This window comes from Dipteris shenzhenensis, chromosome 21 (assembly GCF_047967505.1).
Source record: "Dipteris shenzhenensis isolate YYH24624 ecotype China chromosome 21, Dip_SZ_1.0, whole genome shotgun sequence".
NCBI classification, from domain to species: domain Eukaryota; kingdom Viridiplantae; phylum Streptophyta; class Polypodiopsida; order Gleicheniales; family Dipteridaceae; genus Dipteris; species Dipteris shenzhenensis.
This window is the reverse complement of record NC_141616.1, coordinates 47,382,792-47,396,360: the sequence shown is the minus strand read 5'-3', so window position 1 is coordinate 47,396,360 and position 13,569 is coordinate 47,382,792. Positions and strand designations below refer to the sequence as shown.

The following is a 13,569-nucleotide window of genomic DNA, read 5'->3' as shown; positions in this document are numbered from 1 at the left end:
AGAAGGGTAAGGAACACAACACTAGGGCCAAGAAATAAGGGCTGGACCCCCCCGAAGATCTTTATTGCAATAGAATAATCTTTGTACAACTGGCTCTTCAAAGAGCACAGAACTAAGTACAATTATGAATAAATCTGGAAGGCCAGAGGCCTTTCTTTTATAGAGTAGGTCTAGCAAAAAGCTAGGGCCTGCTTTCTAAAAGCTACTTTTACAAAAAGCCAAGCTTTTAGTAACCTAGTCTCCGACTAGCCCATACAGTTATCTCACTAGAGCATAAGCATAACTGAACTGAAAGAGACTTGCTTGCATATCTCTGAGCAAAGGTGCAATTGAGCATTATTCATCCGATCCCCCCCCCCCCACCGCAGCATATTTATTATATTGATAATGCCCAATTTATCTCTTTTACAACTATAAAAATTATAAATTTAAGCCTACCATTGCATAGATCATGAAATTTTGAACATTTTTCCTTTTTACAGTTCCTCAATCTGAGCTAAGAAGCAAAAGTTATGACTCCTTCTGTGTAGGCTCTCCAAGGGTATTCCGCCAGCAGAATAGGGTTGGGGCAAGCTCTTCAAACTATATTTCTCTGGCTAAATACACATAGAGAGTCTATTAAAAAGGCATTATATATTTTCTTAGGTCATCCTGAGGAACTGTAAAGAGGATATTTGCTCAAAATTTCATGATCCAACCAATGGTGAAAGAAAAAGAAAGGATTTTTTAAAGTCATAAAATAAGTCACCACTTGGACATTATATATGTATATTATATAAAGGTATATTTATATCTATATCTATTTATCAATATTTCATATTTACTTACATACTCCTTGAAATAATTTGAAATTTTTTGCTTCCCAAAAATGACTTGAGACTATTTATTTTGACCCCTCCCAGCGTTTGTCCGCTTGTCGCTCGAGGGCTTTTGCTCGGAAAATGGAAATCCCCCATCCATATCCTAGCCATGTGTCCGCTATATGTTATCAATTCTCTACATCTGAATCCTCCTTCCTAGTTTGACCCAATAGCTAAAAAAGGAGAAGTCTGATGCATCCAAAATGCCTCCAATTCCATATCCAGAAACTCCTATCTTTGTTCTGTGCAGTGAGGGGGTCCGGATCTATGTACCTAATCCACACTGAGCTACCATCCAGACTCTCTAAACGGAACACAACCCTCCTGGTCTCCTCCTTATTATCCTCTCTTTGAGGAGTCTACCATTACCTAGAACTCAAAACGTAAGGGAAGAGAGTCCTAAGGTACCCAGCACCAAAAGTACAATCTCGTACCTAGCAAAGAAAACCGACCCAAGAGTGCATACCAACTACATCTACTATCCACTCATCCGTGAACACTCTTTCTGACTCCTGTAACACGATCTGGGTGCCTCTGAGTCCCTGTCCTCTCTGTTTCTAAGTCTGCACGCAACTCCGTAAAGGTCATCCACTCTCCCACTCTAGCAGCCACTCTCATGATGAAGCTTCCCCAAGATTAGTAAGGTCTAGCTCCAAGAATGTGACTTGTGTCAATCTTGATGATGCTATTGAAGGTGAAGAGGCCAACGCCTCCTTTCGTCAACAAACATGGGGTGTCTCTAAAGGAGAGCTCCTCTCACTGAGCCACAAGCTCTAAGGACTGCTGCTGAAAATCTCTTCAATGAACTCCTGCTGACTTGAGAAGCCCTCATAGGGGTAAAATCAAATATGGCTAGGCTCCGAAGCCTCTCCTAGCTCTAACCGAATCTCATGTAGTCTATAAATAAGAAGCTCCTCCCCTCCAAGAAGAAAGTGTTGGAAATACTGTAATATTTAAGGGAATGGACAATATATTAATTAGTTAGGAGGGTTAGGAGCATTTTTTCTTTTAAGGCTTTTCCCCCTAACCACAGTTAGTGGTTGATTTCAGGTTTGTGTGAGTTTTGACCCTAGTGTGGGTTAACCTAGGGTATAGAGTTTTTACCCTTGTAATCTCATTCTTGCTCCTCTATGTTATCTCTAAAGCCTGCTTGTGACCCTGCCCCTGCACTACTCATTCCATTCCCAGCTTGGGACAGGAATTCCATAGCGGAAACCTCTGCTGTTTTAACTGCAGGTGGCCTCTTTCATCCAGCAATTCAAAGCTTTGGACATGTTCAGGTGCAATTCTAGTGCTGTTTTGAACCCCTGCAACTGAATCAGGTGCAGAATTCAGAGCATTCTTGCTGTTTTTGGAGGTGTTCCTGCTGTTTTCAAGGCATTCTACATCAGTTTCGGCACTGAAATCTCTACAAAAGCTGTTAGTTCTATACTACAGTCACATTGCACTTGCCTTGCCAAGCATTGGCTTGTGACAAAGCAGTAAAATTCACACCACGTGAATTTTTTAGGTTGTTTGTGCATTCACCTTTCAAGCTGGCTCAGAATCAGAATAAAATCCGAGAAATGTATTTGGAGTTTTAGTCCAGGATGATAACTTGTATGGCACCAATTATTCCCTATGGAGTTTATGATAAACAATCTGTAGGTTGCAAAAAAAAATTCTATGGGGTTTTGTTACAGGTGAAGATGCCCGTCCAGGAGATGCTCCTGGTACACCTCAGCAAGGACTTAAACCCCGCGATAGGCAGCAAGCTCAAATGAGACTAATTGCACCAGCTGTGTTGAAGGTATAGGGTCAATGCCCCACCTGTGAGCACACATGGGCAGCAGATCTGACTCCTTGTTTACGTTATTCAGGGGCAGCCCAATGAGCCACCTTGGCCAGCATGGAGGGCTGACTATCTGCCCACATTTAGGGCTGACCGTGGGGCTCGAGCAGTCACAGCCATGTGGCCATACATGGAGCTTTGGCGCTGGTGTAGGACCAGCAAAGGAGCGGCAACTGATATGGGGGGCTGGGGCCATTTATAGGCCTGGCCCCAGGTCGGCAGTACAGCACCAAAGGCTTGGTCTATATATAGACCTTCCTTTGGAGGCATTTCATCCATTCAAAGGTTGAAGAGCTGAGCACCTTTGTCCACTCCAGCCTGCAGACCAGCAACCTGCTGCAGAGCATCGTGGAGGGCAGGAATGCAGCACTGTACCTAGGGATCAACATCAAACAGTACTTTGCAAGAAGAGAAGTCCCTGACACTTGCAGCAAACGTACGTGCAAACCTACACCTGTAGGAGAGCATAAGGACCACACATGAAACAGAGTTTTGTCTGCAGCACAAAACAAAGCATAGTTTTGCAAGAGTGTTCAACCTAGAGCACTAACTAAATTCCATCAGGGACACAGGGATGATCAACAAACCGAGACTGTTGTTGGTGGCTTACCTTAGCTATGTTTGCTGAAGGTGTTGTGACAGTTTTGGCTAATTTTGTACTTGGATATTACTTGTACTTGTAAGATTTGCTTTGGCTGAATATCTGTGTATTCTCTCCACATCTGAATCGTTCACCCTATAAGCACAGAAATTGTGAGATCTCAAGGCCTTTCTTTATTCCGTTGTGTTAGGGTTGCTTGTAGAAAGCAATTCTCTTCATAACATGGTATCAAAGCCAGATCTGGCTTCTTGGAGATCAACCACAAGGACGAGCCGTCTCCAAAATGAAGGGTGGATAACAGTGGGAGACACCCCAATGGCAGATGCTAAAGACTTGTTCACCAAGATGGGGGTCAATCTCACGTGCGAGACAGCTTGGAGGGTGGGTAAGATAGACACACCAACAAGACCACTGCTATGGACAGATCTACACTTCACTATGTAGTTTCCTGACATCTCATGTATAAGCTTCCATTTATATGATTCTAGACCGTTACATTTCCAAGAGCAAGAATCAACCATCTTGTTTCGATTAAGAAGTTGTTGCTTGTTTTTTTACTTGTGGAAGAATACGTGACTCCTTCAATGAAGATTTACTTTCGTAGAGAGAATGTGGATTCCAAAGTCACAATTACAAGCAATGTATGTAAACGTTTGGACTAGGCTGTTTAGGCTTGAAGGGTGAACATTTTAAAATTGTGGGCGTTACAGTTTTATCCCAGCTTCATTCAACTAAAACTTCATTGTTCATTTGTTAGTATCATTGTGCTTATTTTTACTTTCAAGTGGTGTGCATTTGAGACTGGTCTGTTCTAACTTGTTTATGATAGCCTTTAGACAATCTAGATCCTGTGCAGCCTGGCGAATGCTATTCATATAGGCTTCTCATGGAATCACTCTGCCATCCCTGTAGGCAGCCCATTTCCCCGCTTCTCTTGCTGCCATCACTCCTACCATTCCCTCCCTCCTATGCCCTTGCTGTAAGAGAGTGAGGTCGTCATCCGGGTATGTCCAAGTCACTTTCAAAGTTGTGCTTATACTCAGTTTGCACTTGGGCCTTTCCACTCTCCTTGCATCCACAACCTTGATTGGTGTGCAATTTTTGAAATTGGAAAGCTTCTAGCAATTGTGTTGGACACAAGTCTCTCTGCCCTCCACACCTCAGACCTCCTTGCAAAGAAATAGTACTACAAGCTATTGGATTCTTCTCTTGGGTTAAGGGCTATTGGAGCGTGCCATTCCTTTTTTAACTGTTGTTCATAATGCCAACAACATGACACCTCATAAGCTAGGGCCTTGGTCTTTCTCGCTCGTTACCCTCTGCCTATACACAACCCTTAGCTCTAATACCAAATGAGGATAAGAGAAAGAAGATGGATGACTCAATATAGTTTTTACAATAGCAATGAAAAAAACCATGTCAAAATTATCTTCTATGGAAACAAAAAGGACCTCATTCAAACAGCTAGAAAGGATTTGACGGAATTAATTCTCCAATTTTGATTTTGAAATTTTTCGATATTACACCCCTCTTTACTCCTCCCAAGGAAAGCTTAGAAGCCTCTCTCAAATGGAATCTGGAAACTATGCCCCCATCCTTCATACAAAGATCTTGATTTTTTTCTTCATTAGCTCCATCAATTGAGCAGGGCCCAATCACGGCTAGAAATGGGATAAAAGCAAAGTTTGTGCCATGGGTAGATGCAGCCCATGGCCATGTCGGCTATGGCGGCACAGGCAACAGGCTTCTGCAACAGCTCCAGAGGATAGGACAGGTGCCACACCACACAGGCGTGACATGCCAGCTAGCACGTGGCGGTCAACCAGCCAGGTCAGTTGGTCAACAGACTCGGCCGGTTGGGACAGACCAGGCCCAGGTCAATTTATTCTAGGGCCTGGGTCTGTCTATTTGGGGGGCCTATAAAAGCCAGCACCCATGGGCTCATTCTTCATCCTTGCTCCAAGCTAGAGTTGGGGCAGAAACCCTCAGCTAGCAACAATGTTCTATGGCAGGATCAGGCCGAGATTAAGGCGCAGCAAATCAGCCCCCCATTTATGACCCCTAGAGTGTTCCTGTAGGAGTGTTCCTGTAGGCTTGTCTCAACCCCGGAAGCAGCAGCAGGGTCTACATCCGAGCAGCCCTCAAAGCAGCCGCTGTTTTATGGTACAGACAAGATCCGGAAGGGACACCATGAGTACCAGTGACAACCCCGTGTGGATGAAGAAGTTGTTGGAATGGTCACCTCCCCATCTGTAAGCCCCCATATGAGGAGAGCATGGGGGGGTGAACCTAGGAAAAGAAAGAGGGAGGGGGCTGCCACATGGGCAGCACCTCACACAAAGAAAGGAGAGTACCTGGCAGAAGAAAGCTTGCCTCGAGGGCAGATCTGGCAGAGAATGGCCAGGTGACTCTCAAGGACAGAGCAGAGCAGATCTATGCAGCATCTCCATCAAGGAACGAAGGCACGATGATGTCAGCCACTGTCCGGATCTGTACGGGCTGCTGCAGGGCAGTGTACGGAAGGTGTACGGGAAGGACATGGCGCCGGCAAAGGGCTGCAGCATGACGCAACATGGCGGAGGTCTATGGGCAGGTATACAGCCTGCAGGAGGGTCTCCAGCAGCAATTAAGGGCAGCCTAGCAGCAGCCCAAAAGGGCTTGGCTAGGGCCCTTATATAGGGCTGGTTGGACCAGCCAACCAGGTCGGCCAGGATGAGGCTGGCTGGTTGGTTTTATGACAGCCCCTTAGGGGCCTATAAAAGGAGAGGCCTCAGGCCTCATTTCACATCCAGCAGAGCAGCTTTGGGAGGAGCAGAAAGGAGCAGCACATCCACCATCCTTGGGCCTCTAAACAGGAAGTGAAGGAGAGAGGTGTTGCTGCATACTTAGCTCCAGGAAGAGGCTGAACCTAGACTGTCTTCTAGGGCAGAAGGTTGCTGAGATCAACATCACTTGGAGCAGCCCTCAGGACAGCAGACAGGAGCAGCAAAGGGGGAGCCTTAGGCCTACATTCAAGAGGACAAGGTGACCTAGGAGAAGCTGCAGACTGAGCTAGAGTGGCTGCCCACCTAGGCCGGCTTCCAGACAGCAAGGTGGAAGGGATCTAGACAGAGAGTCTACATATGCTCGAGGTGGAGCACGCGGGCTCAGAGATCTAGAAGTGCCAGTCTTGTAGTTGAAGAACCTTTTGGTATTGTATCCTGTCCTAGTTTCTGGACAGACGGAAATATAAAGTGTTGCTTCTATATTTGTCTCTGAGCATTGTCTATTTACTGGCTTGCACATCTATGCACATAAGTTAAGAAGTTTGTGATTCCACACCCCACATCACACTGTGTGAGCTCCTGGGCATTACTATCAGTCTTCCGCTGTGCATACCCTCTGTTGGGTCTTTTCTAACAGAAGTTGCCTCCCCAGCCCCTCTACCACAGATACCACCCCTGGCCATAGAAGCCCCAATGACAGCTTCCGACATGGTAGCCATGATGCAGCCCATGATGCAGATGCAGCAACAGCAATCAGAGAGCCTTTTTTCACACATGCTTTAGCTCCAGGAGATGCGGGAAAATCATGAGAAGGCCACCAGAGAGAGCGAGAGAGCAGTGCAGTAGGCCAAGGAAGAGCGCAATCGAGAGGCTCAAGAAGCCTAGGAGCTCAAAGACCACACGGCTTGGGAGGCGAAGGGAGAATGGGATCGTCTCCTTCTCTTCTCTACTCCGCCCACAAGGAGACGAGGAAAGGGAGAGAGTTCCACAGCCCGTCAGCAAGAAATTCAAGTCCCTTCTCGCTAGGACTTTCGAGAAGATGTACGAGGCCGATCGCAACACAAAGTCATATGAGCAGATCGTGGAAAGATCGCATTGCGAAAGGCCAGGAGGCCTACCAAATGCAAGCCAACAAACACAGGAATGATGTGGGCTACAAAGAGGGTAAGTGGGTCTATCTTCGGATCGTGAAGAAGCGACTTAAGGAATTTGGGACGAAATGCCCTAGGCTCTCACATCGAAGCTTTGGCCCCTTTCGAATCATTAAAGTTATCAATGATGTAGCCATCAAGTTACCAGTTGGCAGCGCTCATCCTCACCAAGCGCCCCACCGAGTATGATATGGTCTCCCATGCATTGCAGTGCCAGGTCATGAGGTATCAAATGGATTTCAATGACCTACGCTCCCTTATGCTTGAGAAGGAGAAGGTTCTGTTGTCGCAGGGTAAGTTGCAGGTCACTCAAAGTGGTGGCGAGACCTTTTCATCATTGCACGAGAAAACAAGGAGCAGGTGCTACGAGTGCAGGAAGAGAGGGCAGCTAGCAAAGGGGCTGTAGGTCCAAGGATCAATCTCAAGATCCAAACATGTCATCCAAATCCTCTTAGGTCGTTCCAAGGCTGCAGCAGCAAAGACTACCCAAGAACACTGGATAGGCCAAGGCAAACTTCCCCCCACGTGTCACAGCGAGACAGGGGGTGTGGGCGGGAGAGAGGGCTGATTGCAGCTCCTATCAGTTGGAAGTCTGGCAGGCAAGGTAATGATGTACAGTTATGGACCAGATGTGTTCAGGAGTTCATTGCTGGATGTCGCAGAGACTACAGACCTGGTGTGTTCCGGAGTTCGTATGTTCAAGGTTCCTGTATGTGATGTGTTCACCACAAGAATATTGGGCTGGTGTGTTCCACAGTCCATATTACTCCTTGGGAACCCAATGCAAACTACTACGGGAAATCAAAGCTGGAGGGGGTAACTTCTTTGCCGTTCTAGGTGGCATTCTGCTTCAAGGATGCAAGCAACAAATTGCTTTCACCGAGGAGTATCCAGTAGTCATGGTACTAGAGGGCCCATGGTTGCATCTTCATAGGCTTGCTTCTTAGGAGTCTTTTGTACACCATGAGCTGCAAAGAGGGTGTTAGAGATGGCATCTCAGGTATACAATAGATGGTGAGGGCCTATGCCTGCCCCCGATGAGGTTAGGATAAGAGCTGGCCATAGGAGAATGGCTAGGTTGGGGCCTAGTTATGGCAAGGTGACCATAATTTATTGACATCTCATTAACATAGCTCACTCATTACAAAAAGAATAAAAGATTGTACAACAATAGATTGTTTATTTACTGTTGTAAACCACATTCAATAAAATTCATCATTCCAAAATAGATGTTGAGAAGAACTTACATATGTTTCTTAGATTTCAACCACATAAGAATCCATCTAAAGGTAGGCAAAATAAAATTCATCATTCCAAAATAAATGTTTAGAAGAAATGTTTAGATATGTTTCTTAGATTTCAACCACATAAGAGTCCATCTAGAGATTGTTTATTTACTACTGTAAACCACATTCAATAAAATTCATCATTCCAAAATAAATGTTTAGAAGAAATTACATATGTTTCTTAGATGTCAACCACATAAGAGTCCATCTAAAGGTAGGCAAGAAATGTGTACCATCTCAAAGCTTGTGCACGATTCTCCAACGCTTCAAAAGCACGTCCACGAAGTAAACATATTGCTGCAGTTATCTAGGGGGGTGTAAATTCTCTCTCTCTCTCTCTCTCTCTCTCTCTCTCTCTCTCTCTCTCACATACCTGCTCGTCCGTCCCAACCTGCTCAGCCATCATCCATCAGCCCTCTTCGTCCGTACCTCAGTCATACATGTGTCATACATGCACCGTACCTCAACCGTACCTACGTCGTACATCAACTAGTGCACGTACCTACACCATACCTATGCCGTACATGAGCCCCAAATCTTTTTGAAGCATAAGGGAGCGGCGCAGCGCAGGTAGCTCTCTTGAGGTCACTCCGGGTGGGCTGAACCCTTGGCCCAGTTCTAGGGGTTCTAGCAAAGGGCCTCCAGGTTTAGGAAGGCCAGCATGGAGTTCCCCAAAACGAAGCTATTTGCCTCTACCCCAACCAACAAGCCGTCGTACTCAACTATCGCAGCTACACCCAGCCCCTTTGCGCTGACCTACAAGAGAAGGATCAGATCAGACCCCTAGGAACGCATTTATTATCTGGAGCATGAAATTAGAGAGCTCAGGCTCATAGTTGCAGCTCTTAGCAAAAAGATGAATGAGATGGAGAGCAAAGGCAAGCAGGAAATCATTGCAGAAGTTATGGAGAAATGCAGCACATTTCCACCAGCACCAATACTTGTCTCCAAGGTCAAGGAAATGATCAATACTCGCGTCAGTTCAGCCAAAGAAGAGATGGCCATTGTTGCCAACAGCAAACTTAACAAGGCAGATCTTTACACAGAAGTAAAAGAGCAGCAGGCCATAGTACATAATAAGAAGATACTACGCATTGAAGGACTGCCCAAGGGTTGTCTTGGCTGCTTTAGTGTAGAAGAGGAGTACACAGAAGATTAAAAGATTGCATGCCTCGAAAAGGAAATACCACAAGTAGAGAGGGTTTAAAATGATATCAACTGTGTCTCCCAAACGGGAATGCAAGTACAGGTGTTTTCAGAGAAAAGGCAGGAAGACTTAAGATTCTTTGACAGACAAACAAGCTGAAGGGCACAAGAATTTGGATCTCCGAGGAACTACCAACTCAGCTGATACAAAGGAATGTCGAGCTTACCAAATGAAAGACGCACGTAAAGCTGGAAAATGGGCTGCGAGATGAAATAGCTTTAATTAGAGATTTCAAACTAAACCCAAAGACTCGCTAGCTTAAACTGATGTTATGAAGGCCATTTTTATAGATTCGGAAGAAGAGGGACTTTATTTGCCAAAATGAGAAGGAATTATGAACATTCTGTTTAGTAATAACTCCAAGAACTTTTGGCGAGTGGAGATCCACGTCCCCCTCAATAATCCAATCATCTGGCACACACATGCACGCACCCTCTATGGCATCCCTCACCAGCTGACACCAGACCTTTGATAGATTATCTCGCACTGCCTCTTGTTCGCTTATCACCACCGGTGATATCACCCAATGGCCAAGGCAAAGATCATGAGACGCTATGCACTAAGTATACTGCATATGGACTTAGTACTCTAGCTCCGATCATCTTAGCAAAGCTATTTGACGAAGCAGTTAGCACACGTACCCTCACACTTGAACCCTTGATACCATGATCCATAAGGGACAGGATCCCATGAGTCCAGAAAACTACAAGACCATTATGATTGGGCATGTCATATCCAAGATTTATGCCTCAACACTTAACACTCAAATTAGTCAATTTGCTGAGTAGGAAGGTTTCAAAGCTATTGGACAAGCAAGATTTTGAGCAAAATACGAGAAGATGGGCCACATTTTCATGCCAAGATGTGGAAACACATGATTTAGGATACAGCCGAGATTTTATTTGGGCAGTTCATGCACTCTATGAGCAGGTATCAGGCAGCATCAGGAAAATGACCGAATGGACACAAGAGATCATGAGCCCAATTTGAGTCAAAAAGGATTACCCTTTATCACCAACCTTTTTGGTCTATACATTGATGAGCTCGGTCCTCAGATCATTCATCACGACACTAGGCAGATGAGGCTCATCCTTAATAGGATCTATGATCCTGATTCTACTATATGCAGATGACGTGGTGTTACTCTCTCCTCTCCAGCGACACTTGGATGCACTTCGCACTTTCTGTGAGACACACGTCTCGAGCAGCCACCCATCGAGAGAAGTTCACCTTTGATGGGAAGCCAATTGAGATTGTTGCATCTTATGCATACATGGGAGCTCAATTGAGCAAAGAGTATCCTGCACTTGCCAGACTAGAGCACCAGCACTTTCAGTCCCATTTTCAGGATCCTAGGACCAAGTCTCTCCTCTTCGACTCTCGTGTTCACCCAGCTGGGATGTAAGGCAGTACTTGCTAGGGGGTAGATCAATTTGAGACAGATTGTTCCGGTGTGTTGACAGACTACAGGTTGTACGTCTTGCTCAGATATCCGTAGGAAGCCATCAGTCAATTCCACACCCTGCTGGCAGAGTTTCGGGCTGCCCTCTATAGCTTGATGCATCATTCTAGGTGGTCACAAACCTTCACAAAGTCAAGGACTTTAGCACATTTTCATCTTCCCAAGCTGAGTTTTCTAAAACCAGCAACTATAAGAATACTACCATACCCAAGCCCACATACTCAGGAGCTGTGATATGGTCCGTAAACAGTTGCCCCTAACTTCTTTTCCCTATCCTAACTCAAATGTGACTGCTGAACTTCGACTGAATTGCTACAAGAAACATGAACCGAGCAATAAATCCCTTCCATTGTTTCACAAAAATAGTAGGGTCAAACTCTGTGCAGAATATTTAAGACAATCTATGTCAGATTTTGAAGAAACTTGGTTTAATCGCTTCCCGTACAGATTTATTGAGCTAACCAATGCGGACTTACATTTATTTCCCGATCTTCTCCGTCCTTGTCTAAAAAATCAGCATCTTGATCATCTGACATATTAACGTTCCCCTGCTCGTCGACATCAGTGTCTCCTAGCATGACCAAGCATTCACCCCATTCTTTAACCTCCTCCTAGCCAGAAGATCAAACCATTTAGTCCTTTTTACGTCAATGAGGCCAAAGCAGGCAAGTTAAGACAACAGTCGTTGAAATGTTATGATATTGAGTCCATTACTTGCATACCAGACATTTAGCCGCAAGGTATCGAAAGCGGAGATCCGCAGAAACTAGCTGATGTCTTCTGAGCAAATGGAGAGCCCTGCGGTACTGCTTCCCTAGAAAGAGCGCCTGAGCGTGCATGTAAAGATCCTGAGTGGTATTTCCAGCCATGGTGACAAGTTTATCGGCGAAAAATATGGCGGAGGAGTAAAGATGCTTGCTCAAGCAGTCGCGAACGATTGCCCGCAGCTTCTCCAACTCCTTTTCTCGCATATTTGGCGATGACGAATGCGGTGTAGGAGATGCTTCGAAGGGTTTACTGCAGTTTTTATGAGAGGTGACTTGTGGAAGCTCGATGTTCAAATGCAGGATTTGCTTATACTAGCTCCACAAGAGTTTCAAAAAAGAGAGGGAGCTGAACGTCGATAGAGGTCAAATGCAATCCTTAAGTTTTTTTTTTATGAATCCATCAGTCTGGAGTCACGCAATTAGGAGTCCCAGTGTCCGTGTGGAGTGCTGAAGCTGTTGCGTAGGATTAGGGTAGGCAGCGTATTTGCATGAAACTTCTGCCTTTCATTGCGAAGCTGCATGAAGTCACGGAGGTCCAGTTCAGATCTCCATCACCTTCTTCAAATAGGGAATGCCTACTTATCGATGGTTTTGAATGTACCGTGTTTTGAGCTTGGGCATATGGTATATGACATCTCCTTGCTCTCTCTGTGGAGATGATAAGCAACAGAGTGTGTTCATATTTGCTGTCCGCCATGCAACAGATAGTGAAAGTGAGATGTTGAAACAAGGTGGAATGTGATTAAATATTTCCAATAACTCCTAAAAGAGAAACCAGGAAGGAAAGGGAAAGAGACAAGCAAGTATAAGTAAGTACTCGTGAGCACTAGATGCAAATGATCGTGAAGATGAATGGATGATTACTTTGGAGCACCTCCCATGGAAGCAGGGTGTAGAACCATTGGAAAGTTTGAGTGCAACCGCTTGCTTTGAAGTTTGCTTGCAAATTTTGCAAAGCGATGCGGAAAAGGGGGGGGGTTGAAAAAAAAAGAGTGCATGATTTGCTTGACAGCACTCTCTTCATTATTTCAAACTTTTTAGCTTTTATGGAGTGTTGGAGTATATCAATAAAACACGATAATGTTGATGAGTTGATTAGGGGGGGGGGAGAGAGAGAGACTAAAATAGAAAGTAGTTGACAAGGCCAAATTCTATTGGGAGGACACTTTGTTGCAAAAACTCTCAAGAGAGAGGCAGTGCTAAAAAAAGCAAGTGAAGGTGATTATGTAAAGAGAGGTGAGTGGTGATTTATGTCCCCCAAGCGAACAAAAAGATAGAAAATCCAATTAATTAGTTGGTTCCCCCTCCAATTTGTTGCCCAATTAACAAGTGATCCCGCCCCCCCCCCCCCGAAAATTTTCAATCAACCTAAGCTAATCGTTCGTTTAAATGCCCTTATTAATCCTCTCCCTACTCTCTTGTCGCTATTTCTCCTTCGACGCCTCAGCCTGTCGAGCCGCTGCCCTCCACTCTCTCGTCACTACTTATCCTTCGTTGCCTCAACCACCTTCTTCCTTCTTGTCTTCCCTCTCCCTCCTCTCTCATCAGCATTCCTTGGATCTCTCCTTCCCCTCCCCTCTCCCTCCTACTCTCTCCTCGCATCCGTCTCAGTGCATCCCTTTCTTTGCCATCGCCACTC

The 13,569-nt window shown here is 45.3% G+C and overlaps 1 protein-coding gene across 2 annotated transcripts in view; it reads right to left on the bottom strand.

Moving 5' to 3' along the window:
- APC6 (anaphase promoting complex 6) overlaps positions 1 to 12,639 on the bottom strand; it is a 72,655-nt gene extending 60,016 nt beyond the window's left edge. The window contains exons 1-4 of one of the 2 annotated variants that reach the window (XM_087392715.1): positions 12,532 to 12,639; positions 11,886 to 12,445; positions 11,640 to 11,774; positions 8,728 to 8,801 (exon numbers count right to left, since the gene is read on the bottom strand). In XM_087392715.1, the coding sequence (XP_087248841.1) occupies positions 8,728 to 8,801; positions 11,640 to 11,774; positions 11,886 to 12,134 (458 nt within the window). In that variant the 5' untranslated portion in view covers positions 12,135 to 12,445; positions 12,532 to 12,639. Of the gene's footprint in view, positions 1 to 8,727; positions 8,802 to 11,639; positions 11,775 to 11,877; positions 12,446 to 12,531 lie in introns of those variants that run through there. The other variant, XM_087392716.1, reaches the window with a different exon arrangement.
- Positions 12,640 to 13,569: the final 930 nt, after the last annotated feature.